A 19,752-nucleotide genomic window follows, 5' to 3' on the forward strand; every position below is an offset into this window, starting at 1 on the left:
CCCCTTGGAAAATGTGCTGCCTTAACCTACATACCCATCACATGCAGTCTTGTTCAGCATGCAGAACTCTCATTCAGTTCCTCTCAGTAAAATGGTTGGGAATTGCCATTCTCTTCATCTAGAATTGTTTGCTACTATGGCCAAGAGTAAACTGGGCTCACCCATCATCACAACCTTCTTTGGCATCAAACTGTGGGCTCAATGGAATGGAAAGGCCAATACTGTTTCATATCCAATACCTGCATCTTCTCTCAGCTCTTCTGAATGCAGCTCCTCGCCAAATGAGGTGGCATTGGTTGTGGCTGATATATGTTCCTGCTGCTGCGTCTCTTCTGAGGTAAGTGCCTGGCATGAGGGGGATGAAGGATCACTCAGCATTGCTCTGGTGGCATCGTCAGCAGTGCATGCTTTGCCTTCAGAATCTAGGACACCACGACATTCTATCATTAGTTAAACCATTAGCGATCAACTCAAGCCCATTACCCTTAATACAATTTTGAGTCAAAAGGGGGCTCTATCAGATTTGAGGCTCTCTTGGGCAATAGTGCTCTTGGGATCACTGCAGGAGATGAATTTAGGGATGTGCATGAAAAGATTTTTTTGATTCGATTTGTGCCCAAATCGAATCACCTCTGATTTGTTTTGTGTCCAAATCTGTCCCCTGCCCCGAATCACTCCAGATGTGATTTGGATTTGATTAGATTCAATTCTGAATCAGATTGGTTCAGACCATGTATAAAGGTCCTAAGAACATCATATTTGGGTGGTGGGTAGGTCCCCATGGGTTCTACCTATGATCCAGATTCCAAGGCCGTGGGGCACTTGGTTGATTTTAAATTATTTTATTTTAGTTTTTATTGATTTTGTATATTTCTACCATAGGAAGTAATTGGGATTTGAAGTCATCCAATCCTAATCCTAACATGGATCCCCAGCTTGCTTTCTTTCTTTTTAAAGCTGGAGAAAATGTGTGGTTACTATTTTCCAAGTGTTTGGATTATTGTTCATTTTGATTGTCATTGGACAGTGCCAACTGTCAACTGCCATGTGCCAACTACACCCTCTCCCACCCCACCTGCAAGGCAGAGGGGTACTCAGTTTATTTTTTAGGATTTTTTGAAGTGTTTAGATTCTTTGGTGTCTTCATTACACACTTTCATTTCTTCTGTTCATTTTTACTCCACTGCTTTGTGGGTCAGGGTGGAGAATTAGTGGCATCCCATGTGCCAACTGCCTCACAACCTGCAAGCCACTGGGTGCTCAGTTTATATTTTAGGAATTTTTGAGATGTTTAGATTCTTTGGTGTGTAATGAATCTTCATAGGGATTTATTAGAAGAAATTAATTAATTAATTTATTTATTTATAAACTGCCCTATCCAGCGGCTCTGGGCAGTGTACAATTAGTTTAAAAAACATTAAAAACAAACTTAATTTAAAACACACTACATAAAGCAATATAAAAACAATTTTAACACAATTTAAAACACAATTTAAATTAAAATACTTTAAAACAATTTTAAAACCTTGGAAGGTCAGGCTAAACAGGTAAGTCTTTAGGGCTCTCTTAAAGGCCAACAGCGAGCCTAAACTGCAGATATCTGCTGGGAGTGCATTCCATAGGCCAGGAGCAGCTACAGAGAAGGCCCAGTTCCAAGTCACCACCAGACGTACTGGTGGTAACTGGAGACTGACCTCTCCACCAAAGCACCTAAACACTTGAAAAGATTCCTAGAACATGAACTGAGTAGTTCCCCACTGCCTTGCGGGTGAGAGGGGAGTGTAGTTGGCACATGGCAGTTGACAGTTTGTGTGTATAAGTGTGTTTGTGTGTGTATAATGAATCCTCATAGGGATTCATTGAGGAAAAGTTATTATACATCAAAGAATCCAAACACTTGAAAAATAGTGACCGCACATTTTGCTCCAGAACTCCACTTCTACAAGGGCTAGAGTTAGCTTCTTTTTTTTAAAAATGAAAGCTGGGAATCTGGGGGAAATGATAGGAGGAATCCAAATCTTGAATAGATTTGAATCGAATCTGGTGTGATACAATTTGGGCCTGGATCAAGCCAATGGAACACAGGGGCAATTTGTTCTGTCTCCAAATTGCCCTGAATCATCTAGATTCGGGTACAAATCAATTTATACCCAAATCGATTAGCACAGCCCTAGATGCATTCTCATGCCCAGCACACACACAAAAGTGATATACAAGACACTCTTTGATATGTTATGGAGAGGCTATAAAGGGACAGGGAGATTTGCCCATTCGTGGTGCAAGTGCCAAGACTGGGCAGGAGAGTCTACAAGTCATTGTCCATCATTTTGCCATATGCTATGAGTAAGAAGCAGAATTATGCTATGCAAAAGGAGAGGTAGAGCTATGCTGAGAGGAGAAGGCTTGATTAGCAGTGCCCTTATGTCATCAGGGAAAGTCATTTAAGCCCCTGAATAGACCACTTTACTTTCTCCCATATTAAGTGAACGGTCGCCATTTGCATGCACGAAGAAAATAAAAGCACTGCACTACAGTACTGACCAGGCAAAATCTGACCTCTGACCTTGACCCTGAGTGACTCAGCCCTCACTGAGGGGATCATGCAGGGGGTGCAATCTGCTTTTGTGTTCAGAGCAAACAGAAATGCACTGTCTCCTAAAAGTCCTTGCAACATGCAAGCCCTTCTCACACACACTGCCTGATATAGTAAGGATGAATGGGCAATTTGCTAGCTTGAAAATAATTGAGATTATCAGATATTCTCTTCTCTTAGACATAAAAACTGCCTCCCATATATCTGTTTCACCACTTTCTAAGAGGCACAGCACAAATATCTGATTGACTTTTTTCTCCTTGTGGCAGAAAGAATGGGGTTAGCTGTGTAAGGGAAGAGGAATTCCTTTCTTTTCATTGCAATCTCCTGTAGGAGACTATGGGATGTTTTTCACTATGAAGAAACTGCGTTATCAAATACAGGTAATACAAACCAGATCAACTCAAGGCTGTAAGCCTATCCACACATTGAGGCTGTTCACATGAGCAGTCCTACCCAGGCTTGGGCAACCCTATCTGTGGGTGTATGAGCCATGTGGCTCGGATCATTGCTGGATAGTCTGGGGGGAAGGTAGGTGATATCCTCCCCCCCACCTTAGCAAAAGGTCATGTGAATGACATTGATTATGTTCAATGCACATTCAATCTTTGTACAGTGTATGCACATTCAGATCTGAACACTTGTACAGTTATTCAGACTTTATGTTCAACTCATGTGAACTAATTCACTTCCTATCAGTACCCTGCATTTGAGGAGACCTGTACTCAGTTTCACTTTTAAAATGAATGCCTGTACAGTCATTCACCTTAAAACATGTCCATGTGTACAGACACCTATACACATGCACAGGGTAATGCCTGAATAGGGTTTGTTTGATTTCCTTTTTTAGTATATATAGTTCCCCCAGCCGTCTTTTTAACATAGCTGTATTTTTGTTTTGTTTTAGCAGTTTGTTGTTATTGAAGCTTTATTACTGTTTTTATCTTGTTCTTAACCACCCTGGGGTCTTTGGAAGAAGGGCAGTATAAAAATGAAATAAATAAATAAATAAATAAATAAATAAATAAATAAATAAATAAATAAATAAATAAGACCACACCCTCACAACATCTCACCCAACTCGATGATAAAATGAATAAATACATTATGTGTTTGGTGATCATACAATTACACTGCTTGGAATTATATGAAGCAGTTTGCTAAAGGTAGAGTATAAATCAGCACCCACGACAGTTCCCAAAGCCTGATACTGCAGATCCTTCTCAGAACAGACCACTGTGAGGGCTACTTGAGATGTAAGAAGAGTTCAATGAAGGGCATTTCTTTGTAAGAATTAGCAGCATGCAACATGTGATATTCATACAAATGGGGGTTTCCCCTCTCTATACACATGTTAGAAAGTGGCGGTTAGCCATGCCTTCCCAACATACATACAGAGTTCTATATACACAGATCCAAAAATCTACTTTTGTGATCTTCAGACTTAAAATATCAGCTAACAAAATACAGCACATGGGCTTCACATTGATTCTGACAGAGAAATATATTCCTTCAAAATACATTTGAAAAACTTCAGAAACGTATTCCTCCATGATCAAGAGCCACCATAAATCTTGTATGGTGCTCACAGATCTTTTTAATATTGATAGTACTTTGTTTATCACTCATGTGCCTCTACACGACTCATTACAAAAATGTCCCTTGGTGGTGATGAAGTTGGACTAGGACAGCAAAGCTGGTTGGTCCCAGATTAGGTCCCAGTGTTGGTCCCAGGATAAGAGCCCAAGTAATTTAGACAATAAAAGTTGTTGAGCTACTGTAAACAATTGGATGATGGTGAAGCCACCATCATCCCACGTCATCTCTGCCACAGGATGTGGTGATGGCCACCAGCTTGAATGGCTTTACAATGAGAGACAAATTCATGGAGGACAGGGCTGTCAATGGCTACTAATCTTGATGGCTCCAGGCTCAGAGGCAGGATGTCTGTGAATACCACGCGCAGGGGAGCAACAGCAGGAGTGGGGGCATGCCCCAGTAGTCATCTAGTGGACCACGGTGGGACACAGGATACTTCCTTTTTATCATTGATTTTTTTATTATTTAAAAAGTTTTAATATTTTGCATTGTATTTTACATTCTCTATTCTAAAGTGTAATTCGTTTGTCTTGTTTTACGTGGTTTTATTGGATTTTTTTTTTTTTTTTTTACTGTTGTTGGGAGTCACCCAGTGAACAATTTGTTATGGGGTGGCTAACAAATAAAGTTTTTTTTGTTTATTATATTATTATTATTTGATATGCCTTGGGCCTGATCCATCAGGACTCTTTTAACGTTCTTAAGCCTCCTGTATTATTTTCCTGTCCAACCAAATCACCATTTGCTTTTCTCGGTAGGATTGATGCTTCCCTCCCACACCCCTCTCTGAAATGATGGGCTCAGCACTAGAACCTAAGCCAATTATTAACCAAAACACAAGTGGGCAACCTGGTCAGGACACACAACTTGCATTTCTCCTCCTTAGACACATCAGAAGCCTATGACAAAACTAGCCTAACTTCCATTGCACGTTTCTGACATGGTGATTTAAAGGAGATGAACTTCAGAAACTAACTTTTTGAGGCACTTCTCATCTCGGCAAGGGCATTCGGCAGAGATGTGCCTTGCACTGGCTTGCTATCTAAGGACACAGGGAAACCTGGCCTGCCTGCCGCAGAGCACCCAATGCAGCATTTTTATAGGCTGAGCTCACTCACTCTGCCTCGTAATCACGTTCGGTGAAAAGTTACTGTTCTTAAAATAGCCTTTGCAGCAGCACAGTTGCTATGATACAGTGGAAGGAGGAAGGGAGGGGAGTCCGTTGCCTACGTTTCTACTCATTGTGAAGCCAGCCCATACATAATTATTGGCATACAAACAGCCACACACATTGCTTGCAGCCGCATCTTTCCTTGTTGCACTATAAAGTCTGGTCATTTGGGTGAAGCCTCCTCTACTTTTGAAACAGAAACAAGCTGCAACAAAGGGAAATCTCCATCAACACTGGCGAGGTGTTTCATGGTAGCCCTACTTGAAAAGTGGTCCCCTGGTATTTGCAAGACATGGCTTGAGTTTTTTCAGGCAAGAAGGGAAGGGAATGCAGGAAGAAAGGATAAGTAAAAGATGACAGAGTTGTATGGGGAGGATGAGATGGGATGCTGGGGGTGGGGGGAGAGGGACTTTTCTAGCATAGGAGGTGAGTCAAGGCATCTTGGATCATGAAGGCAAAACAAGAACCACAGGTTGAGAAACCAAGGGCAGAATCCAACAAAGATGGGCAGTTAAGCCAGGTGAGCAGGAAGGGAAGAAAGTAGTAGAACTGGCAAGATTGAGAACATGAACTCTTGTTCATGACCAAAACTCATTTTTGCACAGACCAGGAACATGGTAAAACTCCAAGGAGGAGCAGTATCTGCATAAATAAGAACATAGGAAGCTGCTTTATACCAAGTCAGACCATTGGTCCATCAAGCTCAGTATTGTCTGCACATACTGGCAGTGGCTGCTCCAAGGTTGCAGGTAGGAATCTCTCTCTCAGTCTGATCTGGAGATGCCAGGAAGGGAACTTGGAACCTTCTTCATGCAAACATGCAAGTGTTCTTCCCAGAGTAGCCCCATCCCCTAAGGGGAAGATCTTACAGTGCTCACACATGTAGTCTCCCATTCAAATGCAAACTAGGGTGGATCCTGTGTAGAGAAGGGGACAATTCATGCTTGTTACCACAAGACCAGCTCTCCTCCATCTCTTGCAAGCCAGCCAATCACACTCTGGGCAATTGGCTGATCATTGCACAGAATTCACTTGGAGGAAAATTTGGAAGAGCTTGGGAAGGGGCAGGAGCAGTGACTCCAACTATGATGGAGTCAGACAAAGTGAGGAAATGTGCTGGTATAGTGACCTCACTTCAGGACATTCACCCACACCCAGTCCAGCAGAGGATTAGTTATTCCAGGGCCTGGGCTCCAGCTCAGCTTCCAAAAGGTGGAGTCCTCCCTTTGCCACTGCTCCTGCCACACTGCATTTCCCAGAAGGAGTGGTCCTCTATGTGGTTGCACCATCATCTGGGAAAGATGGGCAGTTTGCAGGACTCATGGAAGGTGGAAGGACCCCTGTGCTCCAGAAGAGTGGATCTCATGGCTTCTTCAGCCATCTGGAGCTCATGGTCATGTCAGCCATTCTGAAGTGGTTCTAATTGCTGCCCGTGTCCTAATCCACTCCTCCATGCTGCTTTTATTGTACAAGAAACCCAAAGAGAGGATGGGTTATAAAGTTGCGAACAGTGCTGTATTGCTGGTAGAGGGATCCACTGTGGTATCTGTTTGCAGGGAACAGGCACCTTAGCTTGGGACAGCATCACTAAGGCCATGTCCAGCCAGGAAACTCAAGACGTTGCACAAAAGCAACATCATGATTAAATTGTTTCTGTTCGGAGTCCTCGAAAAGCCTGGAGCCAGCCACAGCACTCAGAATGTTTCAGTATGCCCCCTGCTAACTGAGCAAAGAGGCACTTTTTAAAAATGGTGATTCTTTTTGTTTCGTGGGGGAGAGCAACTGACCCTATTCATTCCCAGCACAGCATCCCTCCAGTGGTTGTTGCTGGTGTCTCTCATGTTTCTGGTGTCTCTCATGTTTCTTTTTTTAGATTGTGAGCGCCTGAGGGACAAGGAGACATTTTATTCATTCATTCATTCATTCATTTCTATGTAAACCGCTTTGGGAACTTTTGTTGAAAAGCAGTACAGGAGAACCTCATTAATCGCAGTCTCGCCATCTGCAGTTCTGCGTATCCATGGTCAAGTAATACAGTAGATACTTGACCTCGGCATATGCAAAGGGGTGGGGAGACAGACGCGTATCCGCAGGTCAGGGGTTGGCTATTGATATACTTGTAAAGAGGAATCTGGCAAGGATTCCCCTTTACAAGTATAGGGCTTGGGTTGAAAGGGGATGAGAGGAAAGGAGGTAGCATCTTACAATAAAAAATAGCCACGGATGGTGGCAGAGGTGGCGGACGCGGAGCATTTTACCTTTGAAAATCGCTGCACATGCGCAGAGAGGCTTGAAATGGTTTAAAGTGAGGTAGGAGGACAAGCACCCAAGCCTACCCCTTTGTGGTCATGTGAACGATCCCATAGACCATACAGATACACTCATCAAGGTGCCAGGAAGCAGAAGCAGTCTTTGGCACCTTCATGCAAGCATCTGTACAAGCTATGTATTAGTAAAATTCAAGTCTCATGTATTTATGTAAGCACTTACAACACTACCTACAGAAAGAAAGTAAATGGGAAACTGCTTTTTGTCATGGCAGAGATGCAGCACAAGCGTATGTGTCAGGACACAGCTTTAAGACCCAAGTCTGGCCCTTCTGACAAAACATGAGTATGCGCAAGCTAGAGTTAAGCCCACTTAAGTCTCATTGACTTAAGTGGGCTTAATAGGAAAGGTCAGGACATGCTTAATTATCCAGTGTTGAAATCAACAAGATTTCAATGTAAATTTTGGTTGGATCATGTCCAGATGCCTGGATATGTTTCTGAATATTGGCCAGCTATCTAGGGATGCATGTGCAGAACAATGTGGTGCTAATGCAAGAAGATCGCATAAAGAAGATAGCTAAATCGTGTGAATTTTCAGAATGTGCTTTTCCGCTATGCATGTTTGTGCTAGAATATCACTAGTCTGGAATAGGGATATGCGAACTGGCTTGAGATCAAGCCGGTTCGCCATTGAACCAGTTCAGCTCGAGGGTTTGGCCTCAAGCCAGAGAGGGCCAGGTTCAGCTCGACCTCCAGCCGAACACCCCATGCCAGCTCTGAGCTGGTCCGGGGTTTGAAATCTTTAAAAAAATAATAATAATAACTCACCAGCAGGCCTTTGCGGCCTCTCCCTGCTTGCGGCGGCCATTTTGAAGGCCACCATGCATGCGTATAAGTGATTTGGGCACACAATTTGGGGTCTTTCCAGCCCTCTCCTGGCTCACAGCAGCCATTTTGAAGGCCACCGTGCATGCGTATAAGCTATCTGGGCATACAAATAGTTTATATGCATGTGTGGTGGCCTTCTAAATGGCCACTGCAAGCCAGGAAAGGGCTGGAAAGGCCTGAAAATGGACCAAACCAGTCCCGTAAAGACTGGGGGTGGCTGGCAGGGGCAGAAGAAAGCTTTAGAGGATCCCTGTGGCCGCAGCAGCACCCCCCAGAGGCAGCAGAGTTAACCCAAACCTGGAGGTGAGATATACATACACACACACACACACACACACTCAGGGGGTGGTGGGTGGTCTGAGGTGCACAAAATGGAACATGCCCGTCTGGGCAAACCGGTTTTGTACACACCCCTAGTCTGGAATACAAGCTCCAAACTTAGCACAAGTAGCTACTGCAACAGTCTTGTGGTAGCACAATGTGCTTGTGTAAGTGCAGTGCTAATCAAGATGTCGGCCACGATCTTGTTACTTTCATACCTGCACTTGAACAGATGACTATGGGGCTATTCTGACGATTGGCAAAAACTGGGCTAGGAGAGCCGAGCCTGATTTTTGCTGATCGTAAGAACCACTGGGCTTGGCTGCGAGGCCGGCGGTTCTTAAGCGGTCAACTCAAGTACTTGAGCGGTTAGCTCAAGTACCCCTCCCCTTAGCTTTGGTTTGCGGAGTGAATGCAAAAATAAAAGTGAAAAATAAAAGCAGTGAATGCTCCGCAAACTGGGGCTATTTGATTGTGAATAGCCGTGGCGCGGCTCTGCGCCATGGCTACTCATGAGGAGACCCCTGGAGGGGAGGCGAAAAGCCGCCTCCTGGCTCCGGGGGTCTCGCCAGCATGCCCTGCGCACTCGCCCCCGCTCCCCCCAGCCCCCGCCGGCTCCATCACGGAGTCGGCAATCGTGTGGGCGGCCAATCTGGCCACCCAGGGCTACTTCCCTGATCTTAGGCTTAGGCTTAGCCAGTTCTCCCCGCTCACTTGAAGAAACCAGGTCTCACCGATCGTGAGACCCTGCTCTATGTGTTTGACAGGCTGGTTTAATATGTTAAACTTTGATTATCCAATCATGTGTTTGGTGTGTTTATTCTTATTTCTTTTTATACTAAGTCCTGTCTTGAACCTTCAGGACAGAGTGTGATTAAGAAGTTAAAATAATACATGAGTAATATACTTTTGTTGCACTACTACAACACAGCCAAGCAATGACACTGAAACCTCATTTGCCAGTGCTTTCTGTGTCCCCACCATGCCCCATGAAGTGTCCAATCATAAGCGGAAGTGGAGAGGGACCTAGCACTCTGCTTTGGATAACTATGTGCTCACTCTAGTGTGACAGAACCCCAAGGGACTTCCAAGATTTAATGCACTCTGCTAAGCGTAATATTGCAGATCTGACAACTGCAAATTATTGCATTAAAAGCGGATTTAATTGGAAAGGATGAGGATGTAACTGCTGCATACCTCGCCTTAATCAGAACCGGCTTATGAGCAGTTATTAAAAAAGACATTATGGGTGAATTTTAAAGAGAGGTTAATAAATGGCATATGCTACTAAAGTAACCTCTTGAGACCTAAGACATCCATTGTGTCGGGAAGGAATAACATGGATCATAATCATCTTTGCTCTTGGCTACCCATTACTCACAGCCTCCTACTTAAACAACTGTGCTGTGTTGTAAATCTGTTTGCACAATGTTTTTGTTGGCCACATGTAACCATAACACAGACTAGCAAGAAACCAAATCCCAATTCTTGCTTTTTCTCTTTCCCAATGACATTTTTGAAGGTTGAGGTGGAAGAGGAGGAAAGGAACACAAACTCTGGAAAAAGCATTGCAAGGAGAAAATGAGGTCATTCACACAACTGGGTGGGCGGGCAGGGTGGAAGGTTTGTTACTCACCTCCCCACCCCAAAGAGTGATTCCATGTTGCTGGGAGTGTGGACCATGCTTCTAGATGATCCACGCTGTGTACCTGCAGCGCAGAGCTCCAAAGTCCGGGATAATGAACCACGCAACATGTGCAATGGATTGGGGGATCTCTGCAGGAGAGGAGCTCTCTAGGCACCCATCTCTGTGTCCACTGGGGTTAAATATAGCCCCAGCAAACACACAATCCTGTAGCCCTGGTTAAGGGAGTGCTTGCTACAAAGTGGGGCTAAGCAGTGTAGCTCCATTGGGATCAGGCCCAGTTCCAGAGATGCAGCTTAACCCAGGCTGAGTATGAGAACAACCTCATAAAGAGAGCTGAAGGAACACATAGCTAAAAGTATCAAGGGGAATAATAATGACTTCTTTAAATACATCAGAAGCAGGAAACCTGCCAGGGAGGTTGTTATACTGTTAGATGACAAAGGAATGAATGGGATTTTGTGCCTCTGTCTTCATGGCAAAGGATAGAGAGCATATACCCATGAACTGAGCTTCTCAGGAACAGAGGCTGAAGAATTGAATCAAATCGAGGTGACAAGAGAGGATGTCCTAAGCTGTCTTGAAAAATTAACAAATCACCAAGGCCAGATGACATCCACCCAAGAGTTCTTAAATAACCCAAATGTGAAATTGCTTATTTTCTAGCAAAAATGTGTAACTAGTCCCTACAATCAGGTTCGGTACCAAAGGACTGGAAAGTAGTCAATTTAACACCAGTTTTCAAAGAGGGATCCGGGGGGGGGGGCGGATCAGGGAAATTACAGGTCAGTTATCTTAACATCTGTGCTGAGTAAATTGATGGAAAGCATACTTGATAAAATTGTTAAACATACAGAACAGGTCTTGTCTGAAGGAGAACCAGCATGGCTTCTGCAAAGATAAGTCATGCCTCACTAACCTCTTGGAGTTATCTGAGAGTTTCAACAATCATGTGGATAGAGGTGATCCAGTTGACATAGTATACTTGCTTCCAAAAAGCTTTTGACAAAGTTTCTCATCAAAGGCTCTTGAGTAAACTTAGCAGTCATGGAATAAGGAGACAGGTTCATTATTGGTTGAAGCTCAGGAAACAGAGTGCGCTAATCAGTGGATCCTCATTAAACTGGAGAGAAATTTTGAGTGGATTTCTCCTGGGCTCTGTCCTGACTCTTCAACATTTTTTATCAATGTTGCATATAAAAGGGTGGAGAGAATCCTCATCAGTTTCGCAGATGACACAAAACTTGGAGGGACTAATAACTCAGAAGACAGGGATAAAATTCAAAATGGCCTTGATAGCATGGAATTTTATTAGTACTAGTATTAGTTTTAATAGTATTAGTAGTAGTAGTAGTAGTAGTAGTAGTAGTAGTAGTAGTAGTAGTATTTGTATTAGGCTAAAATGGAAAAATGGGCTGAAATGTTTAACAAATGAAATTCAAGAGACTAATGCAGAGTTCTGCTCACAGACAAAAAGACTCAAATGCACAGAAACAGAATGAGGGAATACCTGCCAGCCATAGTACATGTGAAGGATCTCAGGATTGCACAAGCTCATCAGACCACAATTGATCTCATGTTCAGGCAGCTGTGTGATGCAGCTGCAAAGAAGGCTAATGCAATTTTTAGATGCATGGATATAAAAATAGGTTTCAAGTACTGAGAAATAATAGTCCCACTTTATTCAGTGCTAATCAGGGCTCATCTAGAGTACAGTTCTGGGTGATGCACCAAGAAGGGTGTATAAAGTTTGGAACAGATTCAAAAGAGGGCAAGTAACAAGCCCTGTGAAGAAAAGCTAAAGGAACTGGGCTTGTCTAGCCTAGATAAAAGATGATGGCGGGGTAAGGTAATGAGTGATTGATTGATTAAGTGCAGTCAAGTCGGTGTCGACTCTTAGCGACCACATAGATAGATTCTCTCCAGGATGATCTGTCTTCAACTTAGCCTTTATGGTAACAAAAGGGCTGTTACATAGAAGAGAAGAGAGCAGGATCATTAGGAAGGGGATTGAAAATAAAACGGCTAATATTATAATGCCCTTATACAAAACTATGGTGCGGCCACACCTGGAGTACTGCGTACAGTTCTGGTCACCACATCTACAAAAGGTCATTGTAGAACAGGAAAAGGTGCAGAAGAGGGCAACCAAGATGCTCAGGGGCCTAGAGCACCTTTCTTATGAGGCAAGACGACAACACCTGGGGCTTTTTAGTTTAGAAAAAAGACGACTGTGGGGAGACATGATAGAGGCCTATAAAATCATGCATGGTGTGAAGAACGTGGATAGAGAGAAATTCTTCTCCCTCTCACATAACACTAGAACCAGGGGTCATCCCATGAAATTGATTGCCAGGAAAACTAGGACCAACAAACGGAAGTACTTTTTCACACAACGCATAATCAACTTGTGGAATTCTCTGCCACGAGATGTGGTGACAGCCATCAACCTGGATGGCTTTAAGAGGAGTTTGGATAACTTCATGGAGGAGAGGTCTATCAAGGGCTACTAGTTGGAGGGCTACAGGCCACCTCCAGCCTCAAAGGCAGGATGCCTCTGAGTACCAGATATGGGGGAGTAACAGCAGGAGAGAGGACATGCCCTCAACTCCTGCCTGTGGCTTCCAGCAGCATCTGGTTGGCCACTGTGTGAAACAGGATGCTGGACTAGATGGGCCTTTGGCCTTATCCAGCAGGGCTGTTCTTATCTAATGGGCTTATAGTGCAGGAGAGTAGATGTCATTTGGACACCGGAGAGATCTCTTAACAGCAAGAGCCATTCGACAATGGAGCCAGCTGGAGCAGTGACAGTTTGATGACGTCTACCCATAGAGCCAATGGCAATATGCCTCCCTGTCCTGGTCACTGGTGCTGCCCCTCTGCAGGAGCCGGTGTTTATGATGATGGCCCTGCCCCATCCCTGCCTCCCATACACAGACGCCACCCTTTCCCTGTTTTGCATGTGTGCCCAGTGGGAAAAACCTTGGGGTGGCTTCCTGGATTTTTTCGTCATAGGCTACTGCAGCTTCAAACCAGAGGTAACCACTCTCTCCCTCACAGCTGCTGCTGGCTCCGTGGTACAACAGCCAGTGACAGGAAAGCCAGCACAGAAAAGTCCAGGCTTCCGCCTCTGATCTTGGGGCATAGCAAAACCTATCTGTTTGGCCTGGTCTCCCAGGGGTTTTAAATAGTTGTAATTGGTTTTAATGTTGTAACCTGTTTTTTAGGGTTTTTACATTGTTGTGATTGTTTAATTACAGTTTTATGATATTTTAATTGTTAATTGTTTTACACTGTTTTATAATTTTTGTTTTAATTGTTAATTGATTTTAATGGTTTTGTTTTTAATTGTAAACCGCCCTGAGCCATTTCGGAATGGCAGTATAAAAAATGAATAAATAAATAAATAGATAGATAGATAAATAGTTGAAAGGAGGGGGGGATGTCGCCAGGCCCCTGTCCGCCAGCTGAGTGACCACTTACTCGTGGCTCTTCCCCTCTTCCCTCTCCAAAGAAGGAGGAGAAGGGGGACAGAGGCCTAACTTTACTTTCGGTCCTTTCTAACCCTGCTACGCCACTGCTCCGACCTTTAGAAGCTTGCCCCCAAAGCATCCCTTCGCTTCTGAGCCTTTGGCAGACCTGCTTCCCTGCTCAGGCTTCATTATTAGGAGGCTTAGAATTACGTCGCACAAAGAACAAACTAAGAGCCAACACAACCCCAAAGCCAGACCCTGCACCAGGCTCTTGATCCTGAACTGCACACATATGAATATGAATATGATGAATATTTCTATCCCGCTTTTCAACAAAAGTTCCCCCAAAGGACTCACAAGCTTAAAAAGAAGCATAAGATAGACACCAGCAACAGCCACTGGAGGGATGCTGTGCTGGGGATGGGTTTGGCCAGTTGCTCTCTCCCTGCTAAATAAAGAGTGTCACCACTTTAAAAAGGTGCTTCTTTGGTCAGCTGGGGACTCTATGGACTCATATATAAGCAACTCAATGGATCAACCCGGTGCCCTAAAAGAGGATATTCAATTCCCCACATTCCTCTCTGAAATTGGGCTTCTAAAAGTTATCTACTGTTTATCTATATCTATATCTATATCTATATCTATATCTATATCTATATCTATATCTATATCTATATCTATCTATCTATAAAATTTCCAGGAAGTCTAAGATGAAAGGGTTCTTTTCAATTGCCTTTTCATGTTGCTGCTGCTTTTATTTAAGCAGAAATAAAATCATAATTTTTCTATATGTCTTTATTTGGACACTCATTCATCCCTCCACTTTTGTAACTGCCTCTTCCCTTCCTTTTATGACCACAACAGCACATGAATGCAGTCACATCGACACACTGAGAGCACATAATACTGCAAGCTGATACATACACAGGCTTCCTATGTGAATGTTCTGGGTCTTGTACACCAGATGGAGCCAATGGTGATAATGACAGTGGGGCAGTGGGGAAGAACCATTGGCTGAAAAATCTCCAAGAGTGTGAAATGATGAACGGCCACAGCCCCTACCTGGTTTAACTCTGGAACCAGAGTTGGATCAACCATGAAGCTAGGTATGTGATAGAGCACAGTGGATGCATTGGAATTCCTTAGCCTAGCTTCCTCTATGTCAAACATATTGTGGGCTACATGCTCACTGTTCCTGGCTCATTTTAAAAGCCAGGCATCTCAGAACGGGAGGGCTGGTCCAGTATACAAGAACAGGTGTACAAGAACAGGAGGGCTGGTCCAGGGATTTCCAGATGTTGTTGACCACAACTCCCATATTCCCTAGCTGCAATGGCCAAAGGTCATTTAACTCTGATGGCCAAAGGTCATTGCAGCTGAGGATTATGTACATCATCTGGAAATCCCTATTACAAGGAACACAGAACTGGATGCCTTGTCTTCACTGTGATTAAAATTAAAATCCAAGAACATGCAAGGGCGAGACAATTTAGTGTGCTTATTATGGCTGGGCAGAAGAATGGTGCCTGTATTTTTATGTGCTGGGTGTGGAGAAAGGAGAGAGTGTTACATATAGGTCAGAGAAATATGGGGCTCCAAACATTAATCAAACAGAAACCCTTCTGACATTGTATTCCTGTTGTGGATTTTGCTCGAGCCTTCTTTTTAGCAAGGGGTTCTCAGTCTTGAGTTCCCAGATGTTGATGGACTACAACTCCCATCATCCCCAGCCACAATGACCTGTAGCCATTATGGTTGGGGATGATTGGAGCTGCACTCTAACAACATCTGGGGACTCAAGATAGAGAACCTGCTTTAATCCATTCACTGTAGACAGAAGCCCAATTCAGACATTATGCTGTATGAGCATACATAGGTCTGTACACTCGTACATGTGTTTGTGTGAATGACTGTACCTGTGTCTATTTTAAGAGTGAGCCTGGAAACAGGCCCTTCAAATGCATGATGCAGATAGTAAGTGTACTTCTGTACTTGCGTTCAACATAAGTTGAACCTGTGTGTACCTGTCATAACCTGTGTGTACAGGTTGTACCTGTAATAACATGACTACCTGTGTACAGATCTATATCTGTGTAGATCTGTACACTCATTGTATGAGTGTTGAACATAATGTGTGCATGAGCCTAGAGAAGAAATAACTAGTGAAACAGAAAGAGGGCTTCTTCTTTCCCCTGGGTGCTGAGCTACCTAGCTGAAATGGATCATTGCTGTTTGGTTGTTAACAGTGAAGTCCCTTCCAGGTTCTTATGGAAGGACTAGGGAAATAAAACACAAAGATAATTTTCACTTGCCTTGTTCCATAATTTCCAGAAGGCCTTTCTTAATTAGCTCATCCCGGCCTTGCCTTGTGGAGGTCTTCTTCTCTAACACTGCAAAAAGGGGGGTGAGCATGAACAACATGGAACATCAGAGCTGACACCACGTGGAAATGAACACCACAAGAAGCCTGACTGACCAACTGAAATGGGTGAAGGATGTCCAGCTTGAAAAACGGCACTGCAGATGAGGTCTAAAAGGTGAGTGGGGAGATGCAATGCTTTTTGTGCCATTGGTCAAACAGCGTTACTAATTCATCCTTTTTGCATCCCACCTATTCCCCAAAGAGCTCAGGCAGGGTACATGTGACCATATAGTTGAGGATTAATTTTGAAGAATTTGACCGCAGGTATCCCTAGTTCTGGTTCAACACTCTGTCCACTATAAGAGCATGCCTTCCTGTCATCTTTGCCCTTCTACCACTAAATGAAAGCCCAATCTCTCCCCCTGAGCAAGATCTGAATCAAAACAGGCTCGCCGATTTTGCAAGTTTCCTAGCCTCGCACAACACCTGAGTAAAAGACTGGGTGGAGATGCTTTCTGTGTAGCCCAGATGAAACCTACTTCTTAGCTACAGGATGGCTATCATGGCTGAAGTATTCGGAAAATTGAGACTTAGGAGATGCATTGGACACTGGGTCCTGGGCTGGCCAGCTTCTATTAGAAGTGTAACAAACTTGAGGGGTCGTTTCATTTTGTGGGTGGCAAAAATTGGCTTCCAGACAGCATGTCCCTATCCTTGAGGTTTGTGCTGCCAGGAGTGGGAAGGATTAAGCACCTTCTCATTGTCTGGCAACCACAAGAAGCAATCCCTACTTCTTCCCAGTGATTTACAGGGCAATTCAGGGTCACATACTAAGGACTGGATATGGAGGGGTTGAGGTGAAGGTACCTGGAATTAAATATATTGCAACAGAATGTTGGTTTAGTGGCTTTGACCACTAACATGGATGGCGTTTTGTTTTGTTCTTGAAGGGATTAGATAAATTTATGAATTCAGGTCTATAATCAGATCCCCTGCTAACTGAGCAAAGAGGCATTTTTAAAAAGTAGTGATTCTCTTTATTTTGCAGGAGGAGAGCAACTGGCCCTATCCATCCCTGGCACAGCATCCCTCCAGTGGCTGTTGCTGGTGTCTGTCTCATGTTTCTTTTTTAGATCATGAACCCTTTGGGGACAGGGAGCCATTCTATTTATTTATTTTATATGTGTAAACCACTTTGGAAACTTTAGTTGAAAAGTGGTATGTAAATATCAGTTGTATAGTATAGTATAGTATAGTATAGTATAGTATAGTATAGTATAGTATAGTATAGTATAGTATAGTATAGTATAGTATAACTGGTCATTAGTAACAAAAGCTAACCATGGAACTTCCATCATGTTCAAGGGCAGTCTACCGGTGAATACCAGATCCCGAGTACAAACAGGAGAGGGCTAATGCCATTATTATGCTCTCATTGCAGGTTTCTTGAGGCATCAGATTTGGCCATGGGAGACAGAGTGTTGAATGAGAAGGAAGTTCTTGTGGTCCTCAGTTAAAAAGAGCTTTGCTGTGCTGGGCCTAGAGCTATTAGGCATCGCCTAAGGAGAGCACTTGCTTTTTTTTCTTCAGAGAAAATTTGAAAAGAAAATCCTACAATCTTTCTGTCCTATGTAAAAGCATAGACCATTGTGGTTTCCTCTGGTCTTTCCCCATAATGTCAGTGTGACCTCTCCAGTTCCTAAAGAAAAGAAGATGAAATGGTAGAAAACTGGCTGGAAAACAAATCTTGCTGAGAAGAAGTCAATACAGAGGAAACTGGAGGTGGGAAATCTCATTTCCGCTCATAGCTTACTGTGGAGTCATATCATCGAAGCTTGATTGCTCCAAAGCGGCTGGCAAAGATTTCTAAGCTCACTTTCATTCTTTGGCCCAGAACCACAAGGGCTCCCAAACGTGTGCCCCCAGATGCTGTTGGACTACAACTCACATCATCCCCAGTCCACAGCCAGGGATGATGAGACTTGTAGTCCAGCATCTGGAGACCCACGTCTGAGAACCCCTAGCCTAAGCAAATCATAACAATGTTTAGAAAGACCGACTTTCAGATATGTTAAAAGGGATAACCAGCCTGGGTGGGCAGGGGGCCATCATGTCCCCTCAGCCTTATTTTAGGCCACACGTTAGCTATTCCTCAGGAACGTTTACATTCCTGTCCGACTCGCCATTTACACTGTGACTGACCATTGTTCCAAGCAATTAATTGGGCCCTGGCACAAGGTACACATGCCAATGGCACACACACAAAAAGAGGAGTTTGGTTGTCTGAGCTTGTTGTAATTATACCTCTGGCAGCAACCCACAAGAGAAGAAATTCCTCCTAGTGACTGCCAAAGGGCAACTGCCAAGTCCGCCCCACCCACCCACCCCGAAATTCCCCTGGAGCGACATTATGTCATTGAACAGGGTAATTATGGGGAGTGTGGCAGGAATGGTGGCTGCTAGCCAGCAGGTGCTGTGAGAAGCTCCACCAGTGCTGCCAAAGAGACAGCAGAAGGGGAGGGATGGGGGAGGCAATGAAAAGCACCAAGCCGCCAGTGGCTGCCTGGGGAACTGCCGCCACTAGATGTCAGTAAGCTCCCCCAACCCCAAAACGGTCAGAAAACTTTGCCACCTCTGAAGTTGGGGAAGGACCTTGGCTCCATGGAAGAGCTTTGCATGCAGAAAGTCCTAGCTTCCGTCCCTGGCATCTCCAGTCTGGGCTGCAAAACACCCACCTAAAAACAGAGCTGCCAGGCAGAGTAGACAATACTGAGCTAGATGGCCCAACGGTCTGGCTCATTATAAGACAGCCTATGAAACATATGCCCCCAGTTCATCCCCTCCCCCGTGAATTTTGCTTACCCAATTTGATTGGGTAAATCCCCAATTTTATTTCATTTCATGCATTTATAGACCACCCTATACAAAACCGCAGGGCAGTTTACAATTTAAACAAACAGCAACTAAAACGCAAGGATCATTGAAAACAGATTAAAATTACCATAAAACAAAACTCTGAAACTTGAAAACATCACAGACTAAAAGCCAGATGAAACAAGAGTGTTTTCCAAAGTCGTTTAAAAACAACTAGAGATGGGGAGATTCTGATTTCACTTGGGAGTGTGTTCCAAAGCCTTGTGGCAACTCTAGAGAAAGCCCGGCTTTGGGTTGCCACCAAGCCAGCAATGAACTGAGAGCTCAGTTTTCGTGGGTTTTTATTTTCAAAGTGCACTGGGCTGTTCTTACAGTTTCAACAGCCTGAAGAAATTTAACAGGTGAAGTCACATTATTTCCTGACATAGAGAAATAAGCAGGGCCAATAGGGAGGGCAGCGGGCATCATCCCCTTTCCACCATATGAAAAGCTTTACTTGCTAAGGTAATTTATTTATTTTAATCAACTTATATCCCACTCTTTAGCTGATATGGCT

At 43.9% G+C, this 19,752-nt stretch overlaps 1 protein-coding gene across 13 annotated transcripts in view; it reads right to left on the reverse strand.

Annotated features, from left to right (window-relative positions):
* Nucleotides 1-19,752, reverse strand: part of PHACTR3 (phosphatase and actin regulator 3) — a 356,261-nt gene that overhangs the window by 139,944 nt on the left and 196,565 nt on the right. For 10 of the 13 annotated variants that reach the window (XM_053249632.1, XM_053249631.1, XM_053249629.1 and 7 more), the window contains 2 exons: nt 16,273-16,350; nt 240-422 (listed from right to left, as the gene is read on the reverse strand). The exons of 1 other annotated variant lie outside the window; for it this stretch is intronic. In XM_053249632.1, coding sequence (XP_053105607.1) covers nt 240-422; nt 16,273-16,350 — 261 coding nt within the window. The remainder of the gene's footprint in view (nt 1-239; nt 423-16,272; nt 16,351-19,752) is intronic. 2 more of the 13 variants (XM_053249630.1, XM_053249640.1) reach the window with 2 other exon arrangements.

This window comes from Hemicordylus capensis, chromosome 4 (assembly GCF_027244095.1).
Source record: "Hemicordylus capensis ecotype Gifberg chromosome 4, rHemCap1.1.pri, whole genome shotgun sequence".
Classification (NCBI taxonomy): domain Eukaryota; kingdom Metazoa; phylum Chordata; class Lepidosauria; order Squamata; family Cordylidae; genus Hemicordylus; species Hemicordylus capensis.